Source organism: Eucyclogobius newberryi, unplaced genomic scaffold (assembly GCF_026437365.1).
Source record: "Eucyclogobius newberryi isolate DKJ021-1_F unplaced genomic scaffold, fEucNew1.0.hap1 SCAF_9, whole genome shotgun sequence".
Classification (NCBI taxonomy): Eukaryota; Metazoa; Chordata; class Actinopteri; order Gobiiformes; family Gobiidae; genus Eucyclogobius; species Eucyclogobius newberryi.
This window is the reverse complement of record NW_027316532.1, coordinates 32475549-32499985: the sequence shown is the minus strand read 5'-3', so window position 1 is coordinate 32499985 and position 24437 is coordinate 32475549. Positions and strand designations below refer to the sequence as shown.

Sequence of the window (24437 nt, the reverse complement as noted above, 5' to 3'; positions counted from 1 at the left end):
TATATATCAATATCATTATATTGTCCATCCCTAACCAAGAGTTACATTTGCCATATATTGGCCATTAAACCTGCATGATATAAACAGGTCACTTGTCTTCAAAATACTTTTACATCATTTTAAATTGCAAGAATTCTATTTATGACTAGTTACTGTTTTTGTAATCATTTGGAGCAATATTGTAAGTCAAAATTACACAAATATTCCTTTTTACCTCCAATGTACAGCCAATCAGATTTCAGAACACTCCCCCTAGAGACACCTGGGATTTCGAGCTGTGCCCTGATCAATAGCTCTAGAATCACTGTCACCACAGGCATGAGGAGGGCCGCGCTAAAGAAGTATTTGTGAGAAGCTACTCGGGTCACGCCTCTTGGAGAGGGAATTCCAGAATAAATCTGGGCTAAAAATCCTATAGTTCATTGATGACTGAATAAAAGACTGACTGCTTGTGTTCTGTGTTCTAGATTAGATTTTAACCCGTTCACGACATCAGGAAAAAGAGATGCATTTGAAATGAGAACCTTATGACTGATGGTGTCAAGTGTTTTCAAGTTCAGTTACACCCTCGATGTTTGTTTTAGAATGGCCACATTCAGTCCAAAGTAGCAGTGCATCGGCAAGAGTTGTTCAAATCAACTCGTCTTTTCACAATTTCTATTCTTTTCTATATTTTAATACTAGAAAAAATGCTACAAGTTCTAGGTTTGCTCGATTCATCCATGTGTCTACACTGCAAATTATGTCACAAACATCATCACATAAATGACCATGATCATTTATTGAGGTTTTTATTTCATTTTAGTAATAGTACTATTTTGATATGTGTATTTTGATACTACTATACTTCGAGTATATCACGTTTCCTATTTGTTTTATGATTTATCTTTTACATTTCATATACTTTTGTGTTTGACTTACATATGTTTTGTGCGTATGTGTGTATGTGTCCATGCATGCTTTTGAAATGACATCCAGAGGAGGAGAGGCGGCCGCGGCGCAGAAGAACTCCTCGCTTTCTTTTAAAGCCATGAAATGGTCCACAGAAAGCAGGCTGGGCCTGCAGGTAAACAATAGACCGCAACACAGAAATGTATAAAGCTAAATCATTTCAATAATGTAGTCTAATGATTGTAAATGTTCATAGTTACTTTCCAGAGCGACAGTACAAATGTAATGGTGATGATGTTCTAATAGCTGCTGTCTCTGTTTAGATGGTGACCTGAGCATTGGGCTGTTGGAGTTCTGCAGTGACGGTCATCTTCCCAGACGGTTTGGGAGTCCAGGCCTTGTCCCACCTATGGACATTCCACAGGGTCCTCTTTTAAACAGCTGCTGCCTTTTCCCTGTCCTGCAACATCAGTCGTCCTCTCCAAACTTCCAGTGGGGCAGTGGAAGCCCTCCGTCCTGTCATGGTGACCCTACATGCCCCTGTTTCTACCAGATCCATGTGCATGGAGGTGAGGCCTTCCTCTGTGGTGCTCCTGCTGAGGAACGGGCCAGAGCTTCTTTCCAGGTAGAATTCAGGCCTCAGCCGTCGTCTGCTGTGTCCATGTCCCACCAAGACTTTGGCAGCCTGTTGAACATGCATGCCGTCCAGCATCAGCATTTTCTCTCACAGTGAAGAGGCATAAACACACACGTGTTTGTGGTTTGTCCAACACATTTTAAGGGATGGATATTGAAACCCAAACTGCAAATACATTGATTTTAACAGATGATTATGGACCTATTTGCATTGGTACTGTCGGACCTATTGTCTGTGATACTATTAGAAAGTCACAACATTCGTGTCATTAAAGCCAAAGGACTGTGTTTTTGTTTGTTTTTTGATCTGAGCACAAGGATGGACCAGAAACGTCTCAAAGGCAAACCATCGAATGAATCTTGACCGTGGTTAATATACCGGAGTCTATCACGTTTGTCTAAGTGTTATCTATTCTTATTGTGATTGTTTTGCATTGCTAATGTTTGTTATAAAGTTATATGAGAAATGAGCAGGAAATGCAAACTGCTGTGAACTTGAGATACTGGTGGTGGTACATTCATTGAACAAACATGTTTTAAATATTGCAGTTGTTGATGGATCAGGTGCAGTTTGTTGCTGAAGAAAACCTGGTCTCTGGAAGTCTTACTACTGGCCCCTGTGGCCCTCGCCTCCATAATCAACCCTTTGAATCTGCACTGTTAACATTTGTTCTCACACTTATTTATTGGGAAACATTAAAAACAAATATTTTCAACCTTTTCTCAGGTTCTGTAAGGTTAAGGATTTTGAAACAAAAACATACAGTATGTTTATCAAACATACAATGTATATAAAAGATCCATAATCAAAGGTTTGTGAACATGTCTGTGATGCCAGCTACAAGCAAGTTCTGTTGAGCTGGACTGTTTACATAAACATTAGTATTAGTTTATGACAAAATAATGGATTTTTGTTTTTTACTTTTCCTGTTCACACAAAATGAGATGTTCTCTGGCATATGTCAAGTATGCTGCTTATATTTTGTAAGAAAAAATAATATTACAATAAATTATGATGTTGAGATTGCCTTATTTAAAAAACAAAACAAAAAACTTTACCATCATTTATCCACGATCTATCAGGTCATTGTTAATACTAGGAATGAATCTGAGCTGTTCCAGGCGTCCATTACCCTTTGTCTCAAAATTGTTATGAAACCTTAACTAAACCTACACCATAGTTAAATTTAATATGTTATTACAAAGTAACTTGAAGGCTACTGTAAAATTAAGTGTTGCCACCATTTATCTCAACTAACTCCGTTCAGTTGTCCATTCTGTGCAGCTATAAGCTTTAAACTAATCAATAATTGTGATGGTTGTAAGTGTTGCTGCTGCTTCAGTGAGTGACCCCCTAAAAACACAAGACAATAGAAAAAGTGAGGCTACGTCTCAGTGGGACTTCAGGTGGAATTAGCCCTTGAGCTACAACCTGGTACAGTGCATCTCCTGGTATTGTGCACTGTCTCTTTCTCAATTAAATTAAGACAATAAACTATCTTCCCTGACATCTTCCCAATATTCAAAGGGTAAAAACAAATATCTAGGTTTTCCACCCTTTTGCAACACAAACGATTGCCACTAGAGGTCTCTAGAGCAGCACTGCTTTTGGAAAGTTGGTCGCAAAGACGATCAAGTTGATTATTTCATTTGCAGCTCAAAATTGTTGATTGTATGTGGTCGTAATAACAAGAAGAAAAAGAGTTGGTCACATTATTGATGACCAGTGAAGGCCTCAGCATGTAGACCTACACTGAAAGGGTAAAATGGCGGTTAAATGGTTGATTTTTGCTGCTTTTACTGGCACATACAGCTTAAATTACAAACATTGACACATTCTGACATGTAACATAATGTGGCTCCTTTTACATTTAGATATCATCATTTCTCATACTGCCATTTGAGCTGTTATGTAATAATTGTCCACTCGAGTGATCTGCCTCATTAAATGCGGCCCCGGCATCACAAAGCCATTAGCACCAGTACTTTACACGCTGCAGGTGGAATAACAGTAAACTATATGGCGATTTACGTCAAGCTTTGCGCTGGTTTTCATCCCGGGATCTGTGCGTGTTTGACGGGGGGAAGGAGGCAGGATTAAAGCCCTGGAGCTCCGCGCAGAGGAGGGACCCGGGACACCGAGAGAGAGGACGGACTCTCCCCTCGCCAGGTCCACATCCACTCCTTCATCTGGACGCGCACAATGCCTGTTATTTGACCCGATCGGTCCCCGGGATAAGTCGCACTGTCCCCGCGGTCCTCGATGTCCCCACACGTAGTCCTAGAATCCCGGAAGGAGAACTCGTAAAGCAGGTTATCAGCTTGTTTGCATAACCTGCACCTTCTTTTTTTCTTTTTTGAACTCCAAAACAACTGAGCGATCAATGGAAGTCCACACTTTTTGAAGAGTTATTTGTCTTTTTGAAGGGGAAAATCTGCAACGCAAAAGAAGATGAAGGAGCTGAAGAAGAGAAAGGTGTACGTGCTGGTGGACGTGCTGTGCGTCCTTCTGGGTGAGTTATGTACACTTTTACAGGACATTCCGCACACTTGTGAGGATCGTGTCGTGTTTTTGAAGGTGTTGCGTGTTTCTCAACGAACTGACTTGTAGTGACTGTGGTGACAGCACTTTGCCACGTTGTTTATTTGTGCTTAAAATCGTGCCAAATGACGTGTTGTCTTCTCTTAAGCTGTATTTGTTTTTTGCACTATCACTATCACTCTACACGTTACATGTGTTTGTTTGTGTAAATCTGATATTCATTTGTGTTCCTCCTATTTATTTCTCACAATATGGTATTTTACACGTCGATTATTTTCCATTTTACTTTTATTTCGTTGCTGCTTCTTGTCTGTCTTTGAACAATATTGGGTTATTTCTAATTAATCAACTAACCAATTTCCAAGTGTTCACTCATTAAAAAAAACAAAAAAAGTCCAAATATGATTAACTGGTTCAAACAGTCATTTACTTTAAAGGTAAAGGTAGATTTTCCCATGGTAATTTTTCATATCTGCACCTAACCCAATCTTTAAACATCTCAATGGAGCCATAGTGAGAACTTGTCCCACACAAGTCTTCAAATATAGAGACAACACTTATACCACGGTCGAATAAATGTCTCTTGTCTGAATTGCAGTGGTGCATGTTCACATTTGCCTGACCTACTTCATACTATACGTGTGTTGTTTGGTCTAGAGTGCTGCTGAAGTTGAAAAAACCTCGCCATCCGCCTGTCACAAGTCAGGGATTAGACTGGGCTTTGGTCTCTGTGGTTAAAGTTCTTCCCCGATGGCTCCATCACTGCCCTGGCCTCACCCTTCCCCTGTGCCACCCATGCTCGCACACACATTATCGGGTCAGCCAGTCTTATGTGAGGTCAACACATGTAATCACACCACATCCAAGCCTGTCATTACTCTTTAACAGCAGGAAAATATACTTCCTGTTATGGACTATTTCAAATCATGACCCATTTAGTGCTGTCTACGTTATACTTTAGCTGCACACTTCATGTTTGTTTCCTTCTGTAAGAGTTAATTAATGTATAACAGTGGGTGTTGGCTGACCGAGCAGATTTAAGGCATCTGCTAAGCTTTCTGTTCTTGTTTGTGTTTGTGTTTGAAGGCTGAGTCAGCGTAAGAGCAGATTGTGATTGGCCCTCTAGAGTTGTACACACAGCACATGCAATTCAGATCACAAGGCTTCACAAAACTGTCTATAACACGTTAGGGTTGTACAGTTTTATTGTGTTTCATTCCTCTGCACAGAAGCGACAAAATCCAGCGCAAAATACAATAAAAACATCCATATAACATGTTTGATATATCTTTTTCTTCTCATTTTAGAGTAGGAAAATCAAATAAGCCAATATCAATCATTACATTCAGTGTATAAAGTGTAAAATGTCTAAGTTTCGAAGTCCCTTATGTGTGATAATTGAGAGGGTTGAAATATTGATTGTAATAACTGAATGGGAGGTTCTTTTTAAATCATCTACCACCAGAGGTCATGAAATCCCACTTATATATTAATACATTTAAGGCTGATATGCAGTTGTTTTAAGTGTTTGTCACCACAATATAAAGATAATTCATATAGCATATTCACAGCTTAAATGTGACAGGAAAACTGACTAAATGTGGCCTCCGTGCTCTTTTAGTCATGCTTTATTCATAAACTGTAATACTTTGACAATGATAAACTAACTCGTGTCCGTAATGAGCTGCTTCTGTGGCTATTGTGGGATGTGAGAACTGCTGTGCCAGATCTGGGAAGACCGGTTCTCACAAAGACCACTGAACATGTTTAATGGGGATAGTTTCCTTCCAGAGAGCTCTATCCTGGAAACGGCGCACACAAATCTCTCAGGACAATCTCTCCATAAACAGTCTCCTCATAAACAGGCCCAACAAAGATGCATTTGAATGGATAAGACATGGAAGACAAGTGTTTTGTTAAGCAGAGTTTATGTCTGAGCTGAGAGAAATAAGATAGGATATATTGACGTCTGTGTCTTTAATTAACAGTGTTATATGGATTGAATTTGGCAGTGGGATTATTATGATTTGGTCTTGAATTTATTATATTGTTCATCACAAATCAAAATACATAACTCAATAACTTAATGGAACCACATGTTCAGTAGTAAGTTTAAGGAAATAAAGCCTGCAGGTTTGAAAAAGGTAAAATCAGTCAACAGTCAAATAAAGTCTTGTGATTTATTTGCATTTATATTTGCTATCCATGGGTTTAGAATGATGAACATGTTGCCTGTAACAGTTATATTTACATCAAAGTATCAGGTAGATGTCATAATCTGATTGACCAGACACTTTTTTGGTGGTTTTATCATTTTATTTCATGTTTCTCTGTTTAATGCAGCTCTCAAACACACTTTTCCCCACCCACTGCCCCCATTGGTCAGCCTCTGTCCACCCGACAGGTGGATTTGACCAATCAAAAGCAAACTCTCAGAAGCAGGTGTAGTTACCTGTTAAAGGCAATAACAAGGTACTTGAATTGGGATTAAATAAAAATTGTGATCTGGCTCCAAGAAAGTGACTTGCTTATTGCATATCACCCACATAAAAGTCATAATATGGTGTATGTGAATTTTATATTTATCTTATATTCCTATATTACCTAATACAAGTCTTGAATTTGGCAACAGAAAGAAGTAGTGGCATAACAAGTGCATAGATTTTTCAAGCATGCAGATGACCAGAAAATGTTGGTTTCGGGATTCGACTTCCTGGTTTCAAGTAGAGCTGAAACTGAGCTGAAAGCATCAAAGACGTGTGAATGAAACAAAATAACAAGGCAAATGTTACAACACAACACAAAGCTTAAAAAGTAGCTTTAATAACCCCACAGCCCCTCATCTTCTCCTTCTGCCTCACTTGGAGCTAAGAATGTGTGAATGATGAACGCAGTGAAATAGCGGGATTAGAACTAAAGAATGGGTCGCGACAGCAGATTTGGTGTGAGTGGTGAAGTTGGGCGTTTCTTTGTGAATTAGAATTCCAGAGGCCAGTGGCGCTTGTAGGCTCAGCACATACCTTCCACATGAGTCAGCGGCTTGGGCTGAGACTGTCATTGCTACAGGGAGCGGTCACTGTTTTTCACTTCCCTTAAAGATTGTATATTGTTTTGATTGGGGGTAAATCTGGGGTGTTTTGTCTTATAACATTCAGACAATCTATAACAAACCCATAAGGCGTGATAAGATCACTCACTTCACAGTGTATTGTTTGCATTAAGCGTGGCCAATGGAAAGTAACATGGTTTATGGCTATGTCTGAATTTAATTATGTCCCACACAAGAGAAAAGATCAAATTAAAGCCGCGGTAGCGGCGATGATGGCTCTCGCCACCTGCGTTCCCGCGCGACCGCCTTCCGCGCGACCATGTTTTCTGCTGCGTTTTGCGGCATACCAAACGACGCTCAGTAATTCACCGTTGATGATTGCGTAGTTTGCGATTCAACTAGTTGTTTGTCCTGACAAATTGCAAGATTGTGCTGAACGCAGACCTGAGCAGGGAGAAAGAGAGAGAGAGCCTCAGTGACCCGCGACTTTTAATGGATGTTCAGGGGGTCAAAAATACCGAGTTGTGGCAGAAAGAATAAAGTTTAAAGAATAAAGCCTAAAGAATAAAGCCTTAAAGAATAAAGTCTAAAGAATAAAGTCTAAAGAATACAGTCTAAAGACTGTATTCTTTATTCCCTTCCTCCCTGTACCTCCGTCACCTAGCAACAGAGACCCGCCGCTAATGCTAATGCTAAGACCACGGCACGAGAGGAAATGTTCCATCAAAATAAAAGAGGAAGAGGAAGTGAAGGCGTTATTGCGCCTCTGCTGGCCAATAGTGAAAATACACAATATCTGTAATGCACTTTTTTAATGACGTCTCGAGGAGAATATAAACTATGAGTTTCAAACAAATCAGACAATGTTGAGTTTTTCACACAATGGGTAGGGGGCGCTATAGAGTAAATTTGTTACATGGTATTAATTATTTCCAATCAGACCATAAAAACGCATTAGTGAGTGAAATATGAGCTCCGTAGATCAAGTCCAATAGGCGTGACTTGTCCTTGAAAAAAAAAAAGTGTCTGAGAACGCTTTCCAGCTAGAAGCGCTTGCTGGAAGAGCATCTTCTCTTGTAAAATTGATATTCGGTGAACCCATATCAGGTTTGCAGGAGAACTGCTTTGCCTTTCTTGATTGTCGCACTATCAGAGGAGAGGACGCTCCAGATAGAAGAAAAGGAAACCAACACCCACGGATCAGTAACTGCTCTTTGACTGTATCCACCCACTACAGCACAAGCTCAGGACATTACAACACAGAGTCCAATAAGTGCCCAGAGGGCAAGAAGGAGGAAAGACTGCTCTGAGCCTGTGGTTACACGGCATGGGCTCAACAAAGTTAAAAGAGCCAAAAAAACGGGACAAAAGGAAACAACCAAGAAGGAATGGTGTCTCTATGCCGTATGTGTCCGTACTGTCAACTCAAAATCTCTGTTAGTTTTAAAACGGGCAACAATTTAGTACAAAAACACATAAAAACAGAGCAATGTAGTGTATTCTGTCCAATGCAGTGAAGAGCATTACAGGACTGAACAGCCACTGCACAAGAGGCTTTATCTGCACAGAAGACATGCAAGTTCAGGACCACAGAGCGCCGTGCATCTGCATCTTAAAGCCACAAACCACTCTTTTGAAGACAATGAAGTGAAGATTCTAAGCAAGGAAAAAGATGGTTTGAAAGAGGAGTTAAAGAGGCGATCTTTGTTTTTTGTTTTTTTTTTTAAAAGAGAGAGAATCCCTCTTTAAACAGAAATGTAATATACTGCAGTATATTGAAGCCATCAGCCCATGGTTCTCAGTAATGAGGGAGCTGCAGTCAGCTAACAATGGGATTTATTATGGCCGTCACAGGACTGTTAGATTTGTTTCAGGGAAAAACTTACACCAGTGCAAACAAATAGATAAACAGAACAGGCTATTATCAGGAGGTCCCGCTGGTCTTACTCAGAGAAGGATCAATATCCAAGTTCTCAGACTGCATCTGCAGATTGAGAATGACTCTTGGATGAGTCAAAACGTCTTGTTTGGAAAAAAAAGATGACTTTTCTTTTTCTAAAGTGGAACACTCCTGGACCAATAAGGAATTACATATATTATTTGTTTGGGTAAAAGCTAAGAACCTTAAAATAACATCAATTAAAAAATTGGCAGAGTTAAAAACAAATAAAATATTTTTTTTAAATGGTAGAAATAGAATACAAGGAGGACATACATCTATATAAAATAGTAAGCCTAAAATAAGTAAATATGATAAATAGATTAAATTAAAGGCGCAATGGACGATTTTTCGGCGATTTGAGAACGCAGGCAGAAGTGCGCATGCCACTCCCCCGTGTGGACTGATACAACACACACGTGCGTTTGTTTATTAGCGCGACAGATCGCATCGCATCTCTTGTCTCCCGTAGATTTCCGTCTACTTCTGAGTCAGCTCGAACTGTCTTTCTCCGTCTTCATTTTGCCCCGTACACTGAGGGAACTATATTATGATAGATCCATGCGCTTAGACACGAGGCTGCAGGTGAGCGGTAGGTGCGTTTTATGATTGATACGTGGCAGGACTAATCGGCAGTCCACGCCACGAGGAAATAAGACTCAGATTTGGGCCAAAAAAATCGTCCATTCAACCTTTTAAGTAAATAATAAATACAAATTAAACAATTAAAATTAATCCAAAGCTGAGGTTAAAAAATCTGTTCTTAAAAACCTGAACATTCTCTGCAGCCCTGAGGAGCACTCACTCACTCACTCACACACACACACACACACACACACACAACACACAAACACACAAACACACAAACACACAAACACACAAACACACAAACACACAAACACACACTCACACCTGGATCTTCTTGGTGTTTTATGGCAGTTGGTATCCGAGTGTTACATTACCGCCGCCCACTGCACTTAGACTTTAGACTTTATTCTTTAGCGCTCCACCAACAATCACTAATAATTGTTTGATTCTCTAACCTTCTGTTGGTTCAGTCTGGAGCACCCACTCAGGCCACGGTTGTTGTTGAGTGTTACAATTGTATTGAATTGAATCAGAGGACGAACACTCTACTGAGCTTAACTGTATTTAAACTATAAATCAGATGAACCCAAACATCGTCCTAATTACAGAAGAAGAAAAAGGTAAATCGCCCGAGTGTAAAGAGACTCAGGAGAAGTTCATTTACCATCAGTACTTCCCTTATTTAATTCCCGCTTGACAACAATGAAAACGAGGCATAGCATATCATAATCTTTAGTTTGTACAAAAACATGAACACGTTGTGTGGTCATTTGTTACATTATGTTACATTATGTTTTCTGCCACATGAAGCACTGATACTTTTTGTGAGCTGGGAAAGCATGTTACAAAGTGAAAGGAATTAGAATGTGTTCCCAGGGCGACCCCACAGAGGAGGTACCAGGGCGACCCCACAGAGGAGGTACCAGGGCGACCCCACAGAGGTACCAGGGCAACCCCACAGAGGTACCAGGGCGACCCCACAGAGGTACCAGGGCGACCCCACAGAGGTACCAGGGCGACCCCATAGAGGTACCAGGGCGACCCCATAGAGGTACCAGGGCGACCCCACAGAGGTACCAGGGCGACCCCACAGAGGTACCAGGGCGACCCCATAGAGGTACCAGGGCGACCCCACAGAGGTACCAGGGCGACCCCACAGAGGTACCAGGGCGACCCCATAGAGGTACCAGGGCGACCCCACAGAGGTACCAGGGCGACCCCACAGAGGTACCAGGGCGACCCCACAGAGGTACCAGGGCGACCCCATAGAGGTACCAGGGCGACCCCATAGAGGTACCAGGGCCACAACATCACACATGCACAGACATTCACACGGCTTTGCACGCCACACAAATATGCACCGTCCAGCACAATAACACGCAGGTGCAGCCGGGTCAAAGACTAAGTAGGTGTTGGCCGCTATAACTACCCAGGGATCTGCCAGTGTGTTTCAATCATGGAGTTTTTCCCAGTCGCAGAAACAGTTTGAAATGGGCGAAAAGGACAAACGCCGCCGGACGGAGCGAGTGCTTTCAGCCTCGGCGTGCCATCGCGGTGCGTAGACCTCGGTATAATTGCATGTGTCGGCTAAATAAAGCGGCGCGCCATTAAAAGGAGAAGTGTGGGAGGATGAAAAGAATGACACGCCGACGCCTGAATGAATGACTTTGTTTGGGAAGAGTGTAATGGAAATGTGGCAAATGGGAGTAACTGGTGAAAAGGAATGAGGAAGCTTCACACACTGGTGTCTCTGTCCGAGCATCAGAGAATGAAGCCCCATGAAGCCCCATGAAGCCCCATGAAGCCCCATGAAGCCCCATGGTGAACGGCTCGTACACAGCAGAGCACTACTATTGTTGCCATGACACTTTGTTATAGTTTAGGATATTCGTAAAGCAGTGTCAGAGGAAAAACCTTATTTGAACAGTGTGAAATGTGTGTCTTTTATTGGGTTTGGTACATTTACAGGTGCACAACAGCTAAATGTCCACAATGTCCACATCACAGGCAAGTTCCTGTCATCTACACCGTTAGTTTCTGCATCCTGACTGAGAAATGCAGCGCTGTATGAGGCGGACGTCTGAGTTTAGCTCTAGTCGAACAGCGTTGTGTGTGTGTGTGTGTGAGTTGTGGGCTTGTCTCGTGGTCCCCAGTTTGTCTGCTGAAGGGTTATTTCTGCTCTGTGTGCTGTCTGCGCTTCAAGAGGCTTCTTTGTTTATCTGTGTTTACTTCTCAATCATTGATGCACGCGCTAATCGTCTGACCTTCTATTTCATCCGTCTACGAGCGTGAACTGTGTATGCCAATTTGTCTTGTGCAAATGTAGTTTTTTGTGTGTTATAAAAGCTTTAAAATAATGTAGCAACCCAACTTGAGTATAATTATGTGCTATGATGCTCCCCATATGTTTGTGTTTTTCAGGTGCCATAAAAGAATACAGTGTGTTTATCCACTGTCAGGCCTTACTGCACTTCCTCATTTACCATGGCACAAACATACTTAATCTTATGGAATGGTTTGTTCTACTATTATGTCTTCCATCAATGTTTCCTTTAGTCCTATTTTCTTTTCCCATTTGTTTGTTTTGGTTCCAAACATTGAGCTGTTATTGTACTAAATACGTCATATGTGGAGTGGAAACAGATCAGTCCCTAAGTCTCTCTCTCTCTCTCTTTCTCTCTTTCTCTATTTCTTTCTCTCTCTCTTTCTCTCTTTCTCGCTCTCGTTCTCTTTCTCTCTCTCTTGCTCTCTCTTTCTCTCTTTCTCTATTTCTCTCTTTCTCTCTTTCTCTCTTTCTTTCTTTCTTTCTTTCTTTCTTTCTCTCTCTTTCTCTATTTCTTTCTCTCTTTCTATCTCTCTTTCTCTCTTTCTATCTCTCTTTCTCTTTTTTTCTTTCTTTCTTTCTCTCTCTTTCTCTCTCTTTCTCTATTTCTTTCTCTCTTTCTCTCCCTCTCTCTCTCCCTCTCCCTCCGTCTCTCTCCCTTTCCCTCTCTCTCTCTCTCCCTCTCTCTCTCCCTCCGTCTCTCTCCCTTTCCCTCTCTCTCTCTCTCCCTCTCTCTCTCCCTCCGTCTCTCTCCCTTTCCCTCTCTCTCTCTCTCCCTCTCTCTCTCCCTCCGTCTCTCTCCCTCTCCCTCCCTCTCTCCCTCTCTCTGATGGGGAAGGATTCAAAGGATTCATCTTAGGTCTTTTTTTATTTGTGTGTAACTGTTGGTCACAGCCAGTAGAATCCTCTACAAAGGAGAAGCAACAGTGCAGTAACTGTGTGGAATAGTGCAGTATTTGTGGTCACATGGTGGTCACCAGCTCGTCATGTGAAGATGCCAGGGCGGAGCATCTGGTGATCAACTGCTCTAGGCCACAAACCGATAAGATCAACCTGCTTTGTTTTTGTTTAAACTAAAGTGACCATTGGAGGAGACGGCTCTAATATTACCCTGCAAAAAAATTCATGTGCAATCTATGTGCTGTCGTGACACATATTCATGTGCAATTACTGTCGTGATCACATGCAATGGTATTTATGTATTTATTTATTTATTTGTCTATGGGAGTTTTTTTTATTTATTTATAGGAGATCTTCTACTGAAAGTGTTTTTCAGACTTCCTATAAGTGATCTGTTCTTCTGTATCTACCTCTGTATCTACCTGCGTTGCACCAATGAAATTTCCCCATGTGGGACAATAAAGGAATATCTTATCTTATCTTATCTTATCTTAAAAGAAGTTGGATTTGAAAGAAAAGGTGCTAAGCTACTGTTTGGTAATTTAGTCTGCTTTAATGACTTATTTTCTAACTAATTGTGTTGCTTGGAAACGATTGACTTTACCCACAACTACACGAGGCCTGGGTTTTGTGTCTTTGTGAGTGTTTCATTACATGCTCTCTATGTTGTTGCACCAAGATTGTGTTCTTATTCTAGTGTGTGATGCTGAGCCAGTCCTCTCAACACCATTGTTTATTCTTATCCAGACAAACAGCCTCCTTGTCTTTTGTGGCGTCCCCTCATGTGAGCCTTGAGGACACTGCACCCTAATAATCAGCAATGTCACCCATGCCACTTCACAACGCTTACTGTTTCAGAGCATTCAACAAGAACTGGACTGGATTTATGACATGGAAAAACAAACTTTTGCACGGAATATATAGACTGCACATATATAGACTACTCTTTTTGCTTTTTCATTCTCTGTGTCATGTTCTTTGTTTGTTTTTGTTTTGCGATGTCTAAAAGCAACAGAAAAAGAATTGTGTGTGAATAAGTGAGTGGCTACTTGATGAACTCAACATATTTGAGCGTGTTGAAGGTAGAAAAGCGCTATGTGTGACCAGTGACTTAATGGTCGTATGTTTCACACTGTAGCCTTACTTTGCTTGATTTACTCGACTGTACAGTGGGGTTCACCTGGGTGGGGTAAGAATTCCACTGAATCTTGATCCACATCCTCTTGTATATTTTCCTTCAGTCTCAGTCTTCAGCTGTGTAGATTCCTGCTCTCTCATCAGTCAGTCTTTGCTGGAAACTCTTCTGAAATTATGTCAGCTCCAGCTCAGAGAGAATGGGAGCGGCGCGCCAATCATTTACACAGAAACATAATACCAGTGGTGAGCCCAGAGTGCTGCTTTTCTGACATTTTTATGTGACTGCGTGGCACTGGAGTGGGCCAAAGTCTTTTGAGGAACCAAAGAGGGTGGAGAGAACGGGCATTTGTATGGTTTTTTATACAACTCAAAATTGTAAAAGGAAAAAAAAATACAAATTAAATCACTGGTCTTGGATGGTCACTTATGTATTTAAGTTTTTAACATTGGTGTGAATTCAAAGTTGACCATCAGAATGTCTAAGATTGGATCGTGCTGTTAGTTGTAGTAGTAAGTGGTAGTGGCTGTAGTACTAATAGCAGTAAAAGCAGCAAGGGCCTGATTAAAAGTATAGACTATTACACATTACAAATTACACACATTTACATAAACACAAGTAATATTCTTTTGAGGAAACAAAATATTCCAAATGCTTGATTTAGAGTATGACTTCTGGGATATAAAGACCACACCGTTGGAGGCCGAGTGGGTATTTCTGATACTGAGGACATATTTTGCCCCCAGATAACCTTCAGTGTTTATTTAGTTAACCAATGCTGCCACATCTTTCAGACCTGTGGTGTTCTCAAGTTTAGTGCAACCTACATGTATTAGTTTATTCTATGCCACAAGTCTAGACAGTGATGTGGCTCACTTATGTGTGATTTAGTGTACTTGTAACCTTCTGTCTAAATACACTTCTCTGCTGTTTATTTTCTTATCCCTTGCTGTGCATTTCTGCCCCAACATTTAACCACCTACATTTTTCTCCTTGTGGGTTGTTTCATCATCTAGTGTTTAACATTCAAAGTCTTGCAGTCCAAAGCAAACTGGCTGGCTAGTGCTGAAAATCTATCCCAACCCAGTACATGATGTCAAGTCTCAAAACAGGAATTATAAACATATTTGTTCAAGTCAATTTCACGGTAGTGTGCAAAGTGGCAGAGTGAGAAGCCTTCCTGTTATTGGTTCTACCTCTCTTATGTGCAGTTCTCTCTTTGCTGAGGTCTGTGACTGTGTCTTATACTTTTCTCACGGACTCTTGAAGTTAAATGGAAAATTTCCACCACAGAATGTAAATCTGCAAATGCAATATCAACTTAACATAAACCTTGGCAAGGCAAGGCAAGTTTATTTGTCGGGCACAATTCATACTCAAGGCAATTCAAAGTGCTTCACACAACAGGAAATAACAGGAAATGCATTAAAATCACAAAGACATGACAGAAATCACAAAACCTTCATTTCTATTCATTAAATTTAACTATTTTGCTGATATGAATCATATATCTTGTCCCTGCTTAGTGATCCGCCAGATGGAAAACCAAATCTATCAGACCACACTGGCAGACACTCTAGACACTCTTTCCCATATTTATTTGACATTGCCAGCGTGACAGGTGTCTCAAAGATGGGCACATCACTTTTAGATTGATTCTTTCCAATGTTTGACCGTCCCTAGACATCAGCGCGCTATCTGCCTCTGCACAAGCCTGTGCTGAGCGTATGTATCTTTTATGACGACTCTTTTGTCGACACCTCCATCTTATGTGCGGCGCTTTTGTATCTTTAACGACAGACCTAGTCTCGTCTGCCCCATCCCTAGATTTAGCTCCCAGACAAAACTAAAGCTTTTAGTGTTAAAACTCACTCTTGATCAGTGGGTAGGTGTGCCAGGCTCTTCCTGGGCATTGCAGTGGCCTTAGTGCCGTCTGATAATCTAACCAGCGTGTGTTCTAACCCTCTCCCCTGGCACCTGCTCTGCGGCTCCGCTTGGACATGGCACAATGGGCTATTGTGTCCAGCAGAATTATTTACATGTTCAACCTTTGTGTTTTTCAGCGGCACTTCCCTTCATAGTCATGACCATTGTGTCCAAGCCTTATCACAGACGCATCTACTGTGATGATGAGAGCATCCAGTATCCCCTCAAACCTGACACCATCACCCACGGCATGCTGGCCGCCATCACCATCTCCTGCACCATCATCATAGTAAGCATCACTCATCACTTTTGCTACTAGAAGTACACTAGTCAGGCATAGCATTATATGACACTAATGTAACTAAAGATTAGTCATTAGATTAGTGGCTAATACTAATAAGATGTGTCCAATCTGACACATGAGAGAGACTGAGCTTTGTGGTGCATCAGGGAGTCCCAGAACCAACTGAGCCAGTGAAGAAAGCCTGTGTGTCCCCCTGTGTCCTCCTCTCCAGACCATGTACCCCCAAAAGAGTCACGCATGTGCTTTTATCTGTGAACACTGTGGAGGTGAACAATTTGGGCAAATGCAAATCGCACTCCACATGGCATCACACCTCATACAATGTGCTGATTAAAAGGTGTTATTTATACATTTTCAACATTTAGCATTTTTCAGCCATCTCAATGTGTGAAAAATAAATAAAAAATATTGGGCAAGATGGAGGATTTCACCTACTACTAGCTTGTGAAGATAGAAGTTATAGTAATCCCTGTGTGTAGCGTATTGCGCTGTAGATAAGGCAGTATCAACTGTGGGGTCATTCTTTTATGCAGGTTCAGTGTATAATACAAATTTCTTCTCTTCCTAGATAACATCAGGTGAAGCCTATTTGGTCTACAGCAAGAAGGTATACTCAAATTCCAGTTTCAACCAGTATGTAGCCGCTCTTTACAAGGTTGTGGGGACCTTTCTGTTCGGAGGAGCTGTAAGTCAGTCCCTCACAGACTTAGCAAAGTACACTATCGGCCGCCCAAGGCCAAACTTCATGAGCGTGTGTGCGCCCAGAGACTGTACCAGCTACATTCAGGCAGCGAACTGCACCGGGAGGCCAACGGACGTCACAGAGTCCAGGTACTAAGAACATTTATGTTACACCTTTCATGTTCATGCCCCTGCACACAAACAGACATTGAAATTGTAGTAATCAACTTTATTTTTGTGTTCTTGTTTCTGCAGTTTGTCCTTCTACTCGGGCCATTCTTCTTTTGGCATGTACTGCATGCTCTTCTTAGCGGTGAGTTGAAAGTACAGAATTCTTTATACTGTAGAACAATGTGATGCCAAGATAGAGGGAGACAATAACGCAACACAACTGTCTGAAAACTGTCTACTAGATACTGTAAATAACAGTTACAGTTTTGAGTTTGAATCATATATGTCGGCATGTGTTTTGTAACCTTATTTTGTCACCAAGTTGTCAGACCAATTGAAATAGAACCTTTATGCGTATAGTGTTGATTTAATAACCTTTTAAGAATGTTTTTTTCTACCACCCTGACTCATTGAATGCCTTCTTGCCCCTGTAGCTTTATGTCCAGGCCAGACTGACTGCTAAGTGGGCCAGACTTCTTCGACCAACCATCCAGTTCTTTCTGGTGGCCTTTGCTGTTTATGTGGGCTACACTCGCATTTCTGATTACAAGCACCACTGGAGCGACGTGCTGGTGGGACTGCTGCAGGGAGCGCTGGTGGCTGTGCTCAATGTAGGTGCCCAAAATGCTGAAGACAAACTGTAAATAATAATAAGCAGATAAACATTTTAACTGTGCATTTACAGTGTACTGATGGATTATTTGGATTTACAGAATTATCTTGTGTTTGGCAATTGTACAAATGTGCCAAATATTCAACTCATTTGCTGGCATTCTACACCTTGCCTGGGACTACAGTTGGAAACTAGCTAAACTACAGCTAATACTGGAACATTTACAGACAATTTGATTAATGTGCATTGTCCCAGTTCAAATAAACTAGTAATAAAAAAAATATATAATAAAAAAGAATGTCATTTGTAGGGCTGCTACTGTAGTTATTTTGCAATTATATTTCAAAAGGCCCTTAAAGTGATGCAGCTGATGCACAGTGACACACCGCACAAACCCTACAACCCCTAATTTGAGTAGTAAATGGTCTGAGTCATAAAACCTCTTCTCTCAGCACATGGCAGGACTAAATTTGTCAATTATTTCCATAATTGATGATGAGATTAATCCAAGAAATAGTTTCAGCCTCAGAGCCACACACAGCTCTGGTCCACTCTTCAGAGACAGCTGGGCGTCTGTATAGTCAGACCACTTCCCTGTTTTCATTCCACTTCCCAGCCTTCGGCCTCGCAGTCCTTGGTGAAGTTACAGCCCCTCCCGGGTATCTTTTTATTGCCAAATGCAGAACTGTGGCTGCAAACTGTGTGTTCCCTTCAGATGTGTTAGTTAACAGCTGCGCACAGGCCTGCACAGACATGTGTAATCACAGTTTCCAGCCCTCACCTCTGTATCCCTCACATGTTCACAACTGCCCAGTGACCAATACTCTTCTCATTAACTTCTCTGCAGGTGCACTTTGTGTCAGGCTTCTTCAAGAAACGCCCTCCGCATCGTTGCACCCAGACCACAGTGGAGAGAGAGGACATCGAGAGGAAAGCCAGCCTGCAGATCGCAGACTCAGAGCACGGCAACCATTACAACCATCACCCAAACTCTGGTCCTGTGTAGGGCAGAAGGAACAAACCACACAACAATCTGTGTGAGAGCCCGGATGGTCCTGGTGGACATGGTGGGCATGATCAGTCCTCTGAGCTTTCTCATGCTGACTCCTCGTTGGTCTGGTTCTTTATGTGAACCACTCACCCATCTGAAACCACTGGACTGACAGAGAGGAGGACGTCCACAGACTATACAGAAATGTCCTGTTCTTGTCAAAGAGGAAACAATGTAAACATTTTTCTCCACAAAATACAAAAGGTTTGATAAGCTTTATTGACCAGGCTGGCCTATGCAGATCCTATTGGATATTTAAGAATGAGAGTTACCACCTCCACCACTTTCTTCCTGAGCAGCTGCTGCTGGTCTTTCTGTTTCTGTCTGTGTCTCTTTACTATGAATTTTGCAAGTTGTACTATTCAAAACAGTTAAAATTTCTGTGTAAGTATTATCAATGCTTGCTTTTTTTTTAAATTCAGCACAGCATGTTTTACTTTTGAGCACAAAAACAACGATAATGGCCCCTTTCTGCTGTATGTCCCCAGTGGAAAGCTTCAAATTCTCCTAAGCTTCAAGCCTTAAAAGCATGACGATGGTTTGAAACTACATTTACAGCTGAGGTACATGATGTGACATTCTACATGTCTCCAGTCTGGTCCTGTGTTGCATATTGTTATCCTCTTGTACTGATGGGTTTCATTTGAAAGGGGTTTGTATGTTTGTATGTATATTGACTGTCCTGTGTGTGTTGTGTGAAAATGTATTGCTATAGAAATGCTTTGTTTCCTTGTGGACTGGTTTATCACATGCTTGTGTATAGCGTAGCTTTTAATTAATACAAAAACATACCACTAATATAATTATAAAGCCTTTTCTTTATATGTAGCTTTTTCTTTTTACTCATATTTTAAAATTGAAGCGACTTCCAGTTTAAAAAATAATAATAATTTATTTGAAACTGAAGATCTACTTGTAGTTGTCTGCGCTATTTATTTGTGCAATCATGGATGCTTGCCACTATGAGCCAGAAATACTATTAAAGGTTTGAGACATGCTCCATATTCCTGAAGGATGTGAGTATGCTACAATGAGTTTGTTTTATTTTAGATTAAGCGTGTGCGTGAACGTGCTACTTTGGTGCTTTCTCTGTTGGTAGTGCCTTCCACAAAAATGCTCTCATATTCCAAACATACGCCAGATGCCTCAGCAGATCTTTTAAGGGACTCTTGTAATGATTATGAGTACACTGCTAAAGCCAGAGATACTAACCCTGCCCAACTTCAAAGCATTACCTCTTCCTGTGCCGATACTCGTGACTCATTTGAGCTGAGTGTTTCCTGTACAGTGCTGCAGACGCGGTGGACACCGCAGCCCTGACCGGACCGTAAGGGAGACCAGTCTCACCTGGTAATGATTGTGAGGCCCATGAGTCGAGCTGAGGCAAGGGAAAGGCGGCATGCTTTAGTGGGGCGGGGTCATGGTTATCCCATAATGAACTTTGGTCCCTGGAATCCTCTGCACATTGAGAACACATTTCTAACACAAAACAGCTGGAAGTGCTTGTGGTGTGGTGGTGTGGTGGGGTGTGAGCCCCCCTTACCCCGGTGTACATCTAAATCATGTGAGTGTCACTGAAGCCTGACCAAGGCCTAGCACAATCTGTCCTTCTGCCCTGGTGACGTGGCTCTGTGTGAAAGCTTTATCAGACTATGATGCCTGACACAGCACTGTGTGGTCAATCCTTCAATCCTGACTCATTAAGATGTGTGTTATCGGGAGAATTTTAAATAAAGATATGGACAGCCATTGTTTGTAAATGATGGATATATACATATATATATATATATATATATATATATATATATATATATATATATATATATATATATATATATATATATATATATATATATATATATATAAATTGTGTGTGTACACATTTCATAATAAAATGGACCACAAAATACAGCTAATCTATAGATTGATTTGATCATATTGCTTGATAACTGTCACATCATTCTGTAGGAGACAATCCCTTTATGTTTCCACACACACAGGCGGTGGTGGATTTAGACCTGAATACAGAGCAGACATTTTAGTCAGTGCCGATGACCCACTGGAAAAAGCTGCAGTGAGAAGTGAGAGAGGTGGTCATACAGTCCAGGGGGTCTCTGAAGGTTCTCTGCACTGGTCTTGGACAGTGGCTCTGTGCTCAGGGGCCACTATAGGGGTCAGTGAGGAGAAAGGCACATTCAGGCAGCACAGAGGCAGAGCAGAAGCAGCTTACCTGGCTGCTGGCCATCCTCACCTCTGCCACCAGTGCAAGGCCCTGAGGAGGAATTTATATATTTTATATTTACACACACTTTTCCCTCAGCTCAGCCAGCATGTCTACATATTTCCACCTTACAGTCAGAAACCTGGAGATGTATGGCTTTTGGGGAAATAATCCCACCGTGGAACAGCAGCAACTACCGCCCAGTAAACAAACCTGTCTTCATCAGGCCAACAGAAGGAATGGGCAGGTCCGGATGATGTCACTCCAGGGCAGTGTGCCGTGTCCTGGGACACTGCTGCAGTTGTTATTAGTGCTAGGATAAGGGATTTATTTATGTCCTGTGACAAGAAAGAGAATTACACCAATAAACTTATTTGTTAATTTCCAAGATCCTGCCATGCAGCATGAGCTTGTGGTCAGGCTGTCGCCTCACTTGTGCATTGATGGTATTTTAACTAATGATCAATAGATTAAATTGAACGAACAAGACATGGCGTTTAAAAAAATCCCGGATGTGCGAACAACAGTGCTGCAGATGCAAGCAGTGTTGTAAATATGTTTAATCTGTTCCTATTCAAATAAACCAATGAATAATTAAATAGAATAGCCTAAACAAACCAGTCATCTAAAGCAGAATTGCGACATCGCGTGGTTGGGATTGAACCTGTAGGAAGCCCATGGAAATGACCGCTAATTATTGTCAACAGGACTAATAATAATAGTATTTACTCCCCTGGTTTCTTAAGAATTCATAAATAATAAATTACATAGGCCTAGTTTTGTAATTTGGCAAAAGGCTTTTGTAGGCTTGAAATATAAAAACATAAAAATAGTTGTCAAGCCTTCTTGTGTGAGATTTATTATTTAAGTTTGCAAAATTAGGTGAGGATATAAACTTAGCTAAATATCAAGAGGGTCCAATCAAACAAAACATTCATTCAAAATCAATTGTATTGAATTCACTTTTAAAAGCTGCAACAATTAATAGCGTTATTAAACCAGCAGGTGGCAGTCTTGTGCCGGGAGTCTAAGGTGAAACAGCGCAAGTTGTGTTGAAATTGGTCCTGTTTGGAAGTGCAATATTCATACAATAATGATTGTAGGCCTATTGGTGAGCAAGGGCCTATAATATACTTATTGATGATTTTAGGCCTGTTGGTGAGTAGGACTAAAGAAATCTACAACAGTAAAATGCTCATTTATGCCATTAGTGCTACTTCGACAATTACATCCTTGTGAAACCAGAGCCTTGTGATTGCAATGCAAACCATTTGAATCTTGAGCAATACAACATCCGTGACCTTGGCCCCAACAGCGTAGTGCAATATTGTTGCTTTTGACACATAAACGCACACAAAAACACAGAACTGTTGTATATGATTGTGCAGCTTTTGTGAAGCCTGGAACCTGTGGCTGCCAGTGGCTCTGAGCTGTGGGGACTGATGGCCCACACAGAGAGCTGTCAAGAGCATTTGCAAGTCAATACTCAGATTTAACCTCTCCTCTTTCCCTTCTTGGATAGACAGTCTGAATTCAAAATCAGGCTCTGGAATTACACATTGACCTTGTCAAGATATTCCACTGGCATAAATGCATCTTTAGCAATGATCTACAAGGACATGGCTATAAAGGTGCACTATGTAACTTTTCTGGTGAGGGCCCCTCACTATAGAGATATTATTGCTTTGCCTGGAATGTTCTAATGTATGGCAAGGTTTTTTATCTGGCATCTTTTCAATTACAGGTCTTTTAAAATATATACATTGAAAACTATTCTTACTCTCCACAGATCTGACCTGTAACTTGACCTGCTGCGTCACCTGTTTGTATCAATGGAGATAGATCAGTTTAATGCAATGCTATGGAAATGTATTATTGAAAGCAATAAAATGTCTATGGTGACAATAAGGAGGTGCTTTCAACCAAAAAAGTTACATAGTGCAACTGTAAGAGGCCCATTATGTGTGGACTGAACATGTTTCACTGTGACAGACCTGAAAACTAAAGGTTGTGGATAATCCCATCTACTTTTGAAGAAAAGTGATATGGTTTCGGTTTTGTCCGACTTACAAAACATGTTACATGGATTGTCCTATATGCTGTGTGCCATTAAGTCATATCTCAGCTTCGTATTTCGGAGGTCAACCGTAAACCATGAGTATTTGCAGTTTGCAGACCAATGGCTGTATAAGAATACATGTTTTAATGCCGAATGCCCTTCCTGTGCAACCTTCCTCATTTATTGGGACTTTAGACCAACACAAAGTATTTACAAAGGCACATTGGCTGAGATTTCTTGTAAGAGGTTTGGGCGATGGGCAGTAATTCTGCTAAAAAATTGACTTTAACAAATTCAGCAGGTCCATTCCTGTTGCAGTCTGTGAGTCTTGCAAATCCATTCTCTCGTTCATCATCCTGCTATCCATGCCATAACCCTCCTCCACTATCACCAAGGATATTGTCCCTGCACCTGCTCATATACACTATATCTGATGTGCACCATATGACTAGACCAAATGAGATGCACAGATTTAGTCTTTAAGGAAAGACTGACAGCCTCACAGCAGACCTCCTGCCTCAGGACCTGTCTGTGGGCCTAAATGTGTCAGCATCTCTTTAATGTGTGTGTCAGACTCTGGGGCTATTTATTTGTCCTGTTCTGCAACAGGCAGAGGAGTGTGTGTTTGCTGCGTGCATGTGCTCGTGAGCTCCACTGCTGATGTGGGTCATTACCCCTCGTCCCCTTGGGGCATGTGGGGGTGGGAGAGAGGGGGGAGAGGGGAGTGCCAGTGGTGAGAGGGGGTGGTGGGGGTCTCACAGGAGCAGAGACCGATAAATCACAGTGCCGGCTCCCAGCTTGTCTGATGAGGGGGAAGGGGTGAGATATGGGGGGTCAATGAATGAAGGGGGTGTGGGTAGTGGGGAGCATACAACACAGTGGCCTTGTCTTCCTGTCACTCAATCTCACGCTGGGCCAAGGAGCCATTGCTGGCCCCAACCCTCACTCACTGGGGACATGTTAAGAGAAGAGAAGACACTGTCTGAGAGCAGACACAAAACCAAAAATAAAGTTGTCCATTTGACTCCCATTTGAGTTTTAGTTCTGGTTGTGGCATGTGGAGATTATTTTATGGAACAGCCATATAACTTATGCAGAAATGACCACTCATTTGTTGTATTACATTGTGATCATATGATAATCCATTTCATAAGTTAAGTTGAAAATATATGTAATCCTACTGCATGCTTGTATTTGTGGTCTTTAGCCTCATCACCACTTTGCTGTTTTCATATTACACATTTAACTAAAGCTATAACCATTATTCGTAAATATTCATTGGGTTTATTGTAATTTACTGCTGGTAATTTGCACAGATTTCATGTCAACAAAGCATGACTTGAACGCAGCTGTAAAGCAAACAACTTCTTTCCAGCTCCAGCTTTTTCCAGAAAACTCTCCCCAGGTG

The 24437-nt window shown here is 41.4% G+C and overlaps 1 protein-coding gene and 1 long non-coding RNA gene across 2 annotated transcripts; both read left to right on the top strand.

The window, feature by feature from the left end:
* Positions 1-845: 845 nt before the first annotated feature.
* Positions 846-2243, top strand: LOC140354180 (uncharacterized). The gene is made up of 2 exons (XR_011925953.1): positions 846-1066; positions 1215-2243. It is a non-coding gene; the product is annotated as an uncharacterized lncRNA (long non-coding RNA).
* A 1696-nt stretch (positions 2244-3939) lies between these two features.
* LOC140353846 (phospholipid phosphatase 2-like) lies at positions 3940-20454 on the top strand. The gene is made up of 6 exons (XM_072438600.1): positions 3940-4040; positions 16067-16218; positions 16802-17064; positions 17170-17227; positions 17520-17696; positions 18546-20454. Exons 1-6 carry the CDS (start codon positions 3980-3982, stop codon positions 18702-18704), a joined length of 870 nt encoding a protein of 289 aa, XP_072294701.1. The 5' UTR covers positions 3940-3979; the 3' UTR covers positions 18705-20454.
* Positions 20455-24437: the final 3983 nt, after the last annotated feature.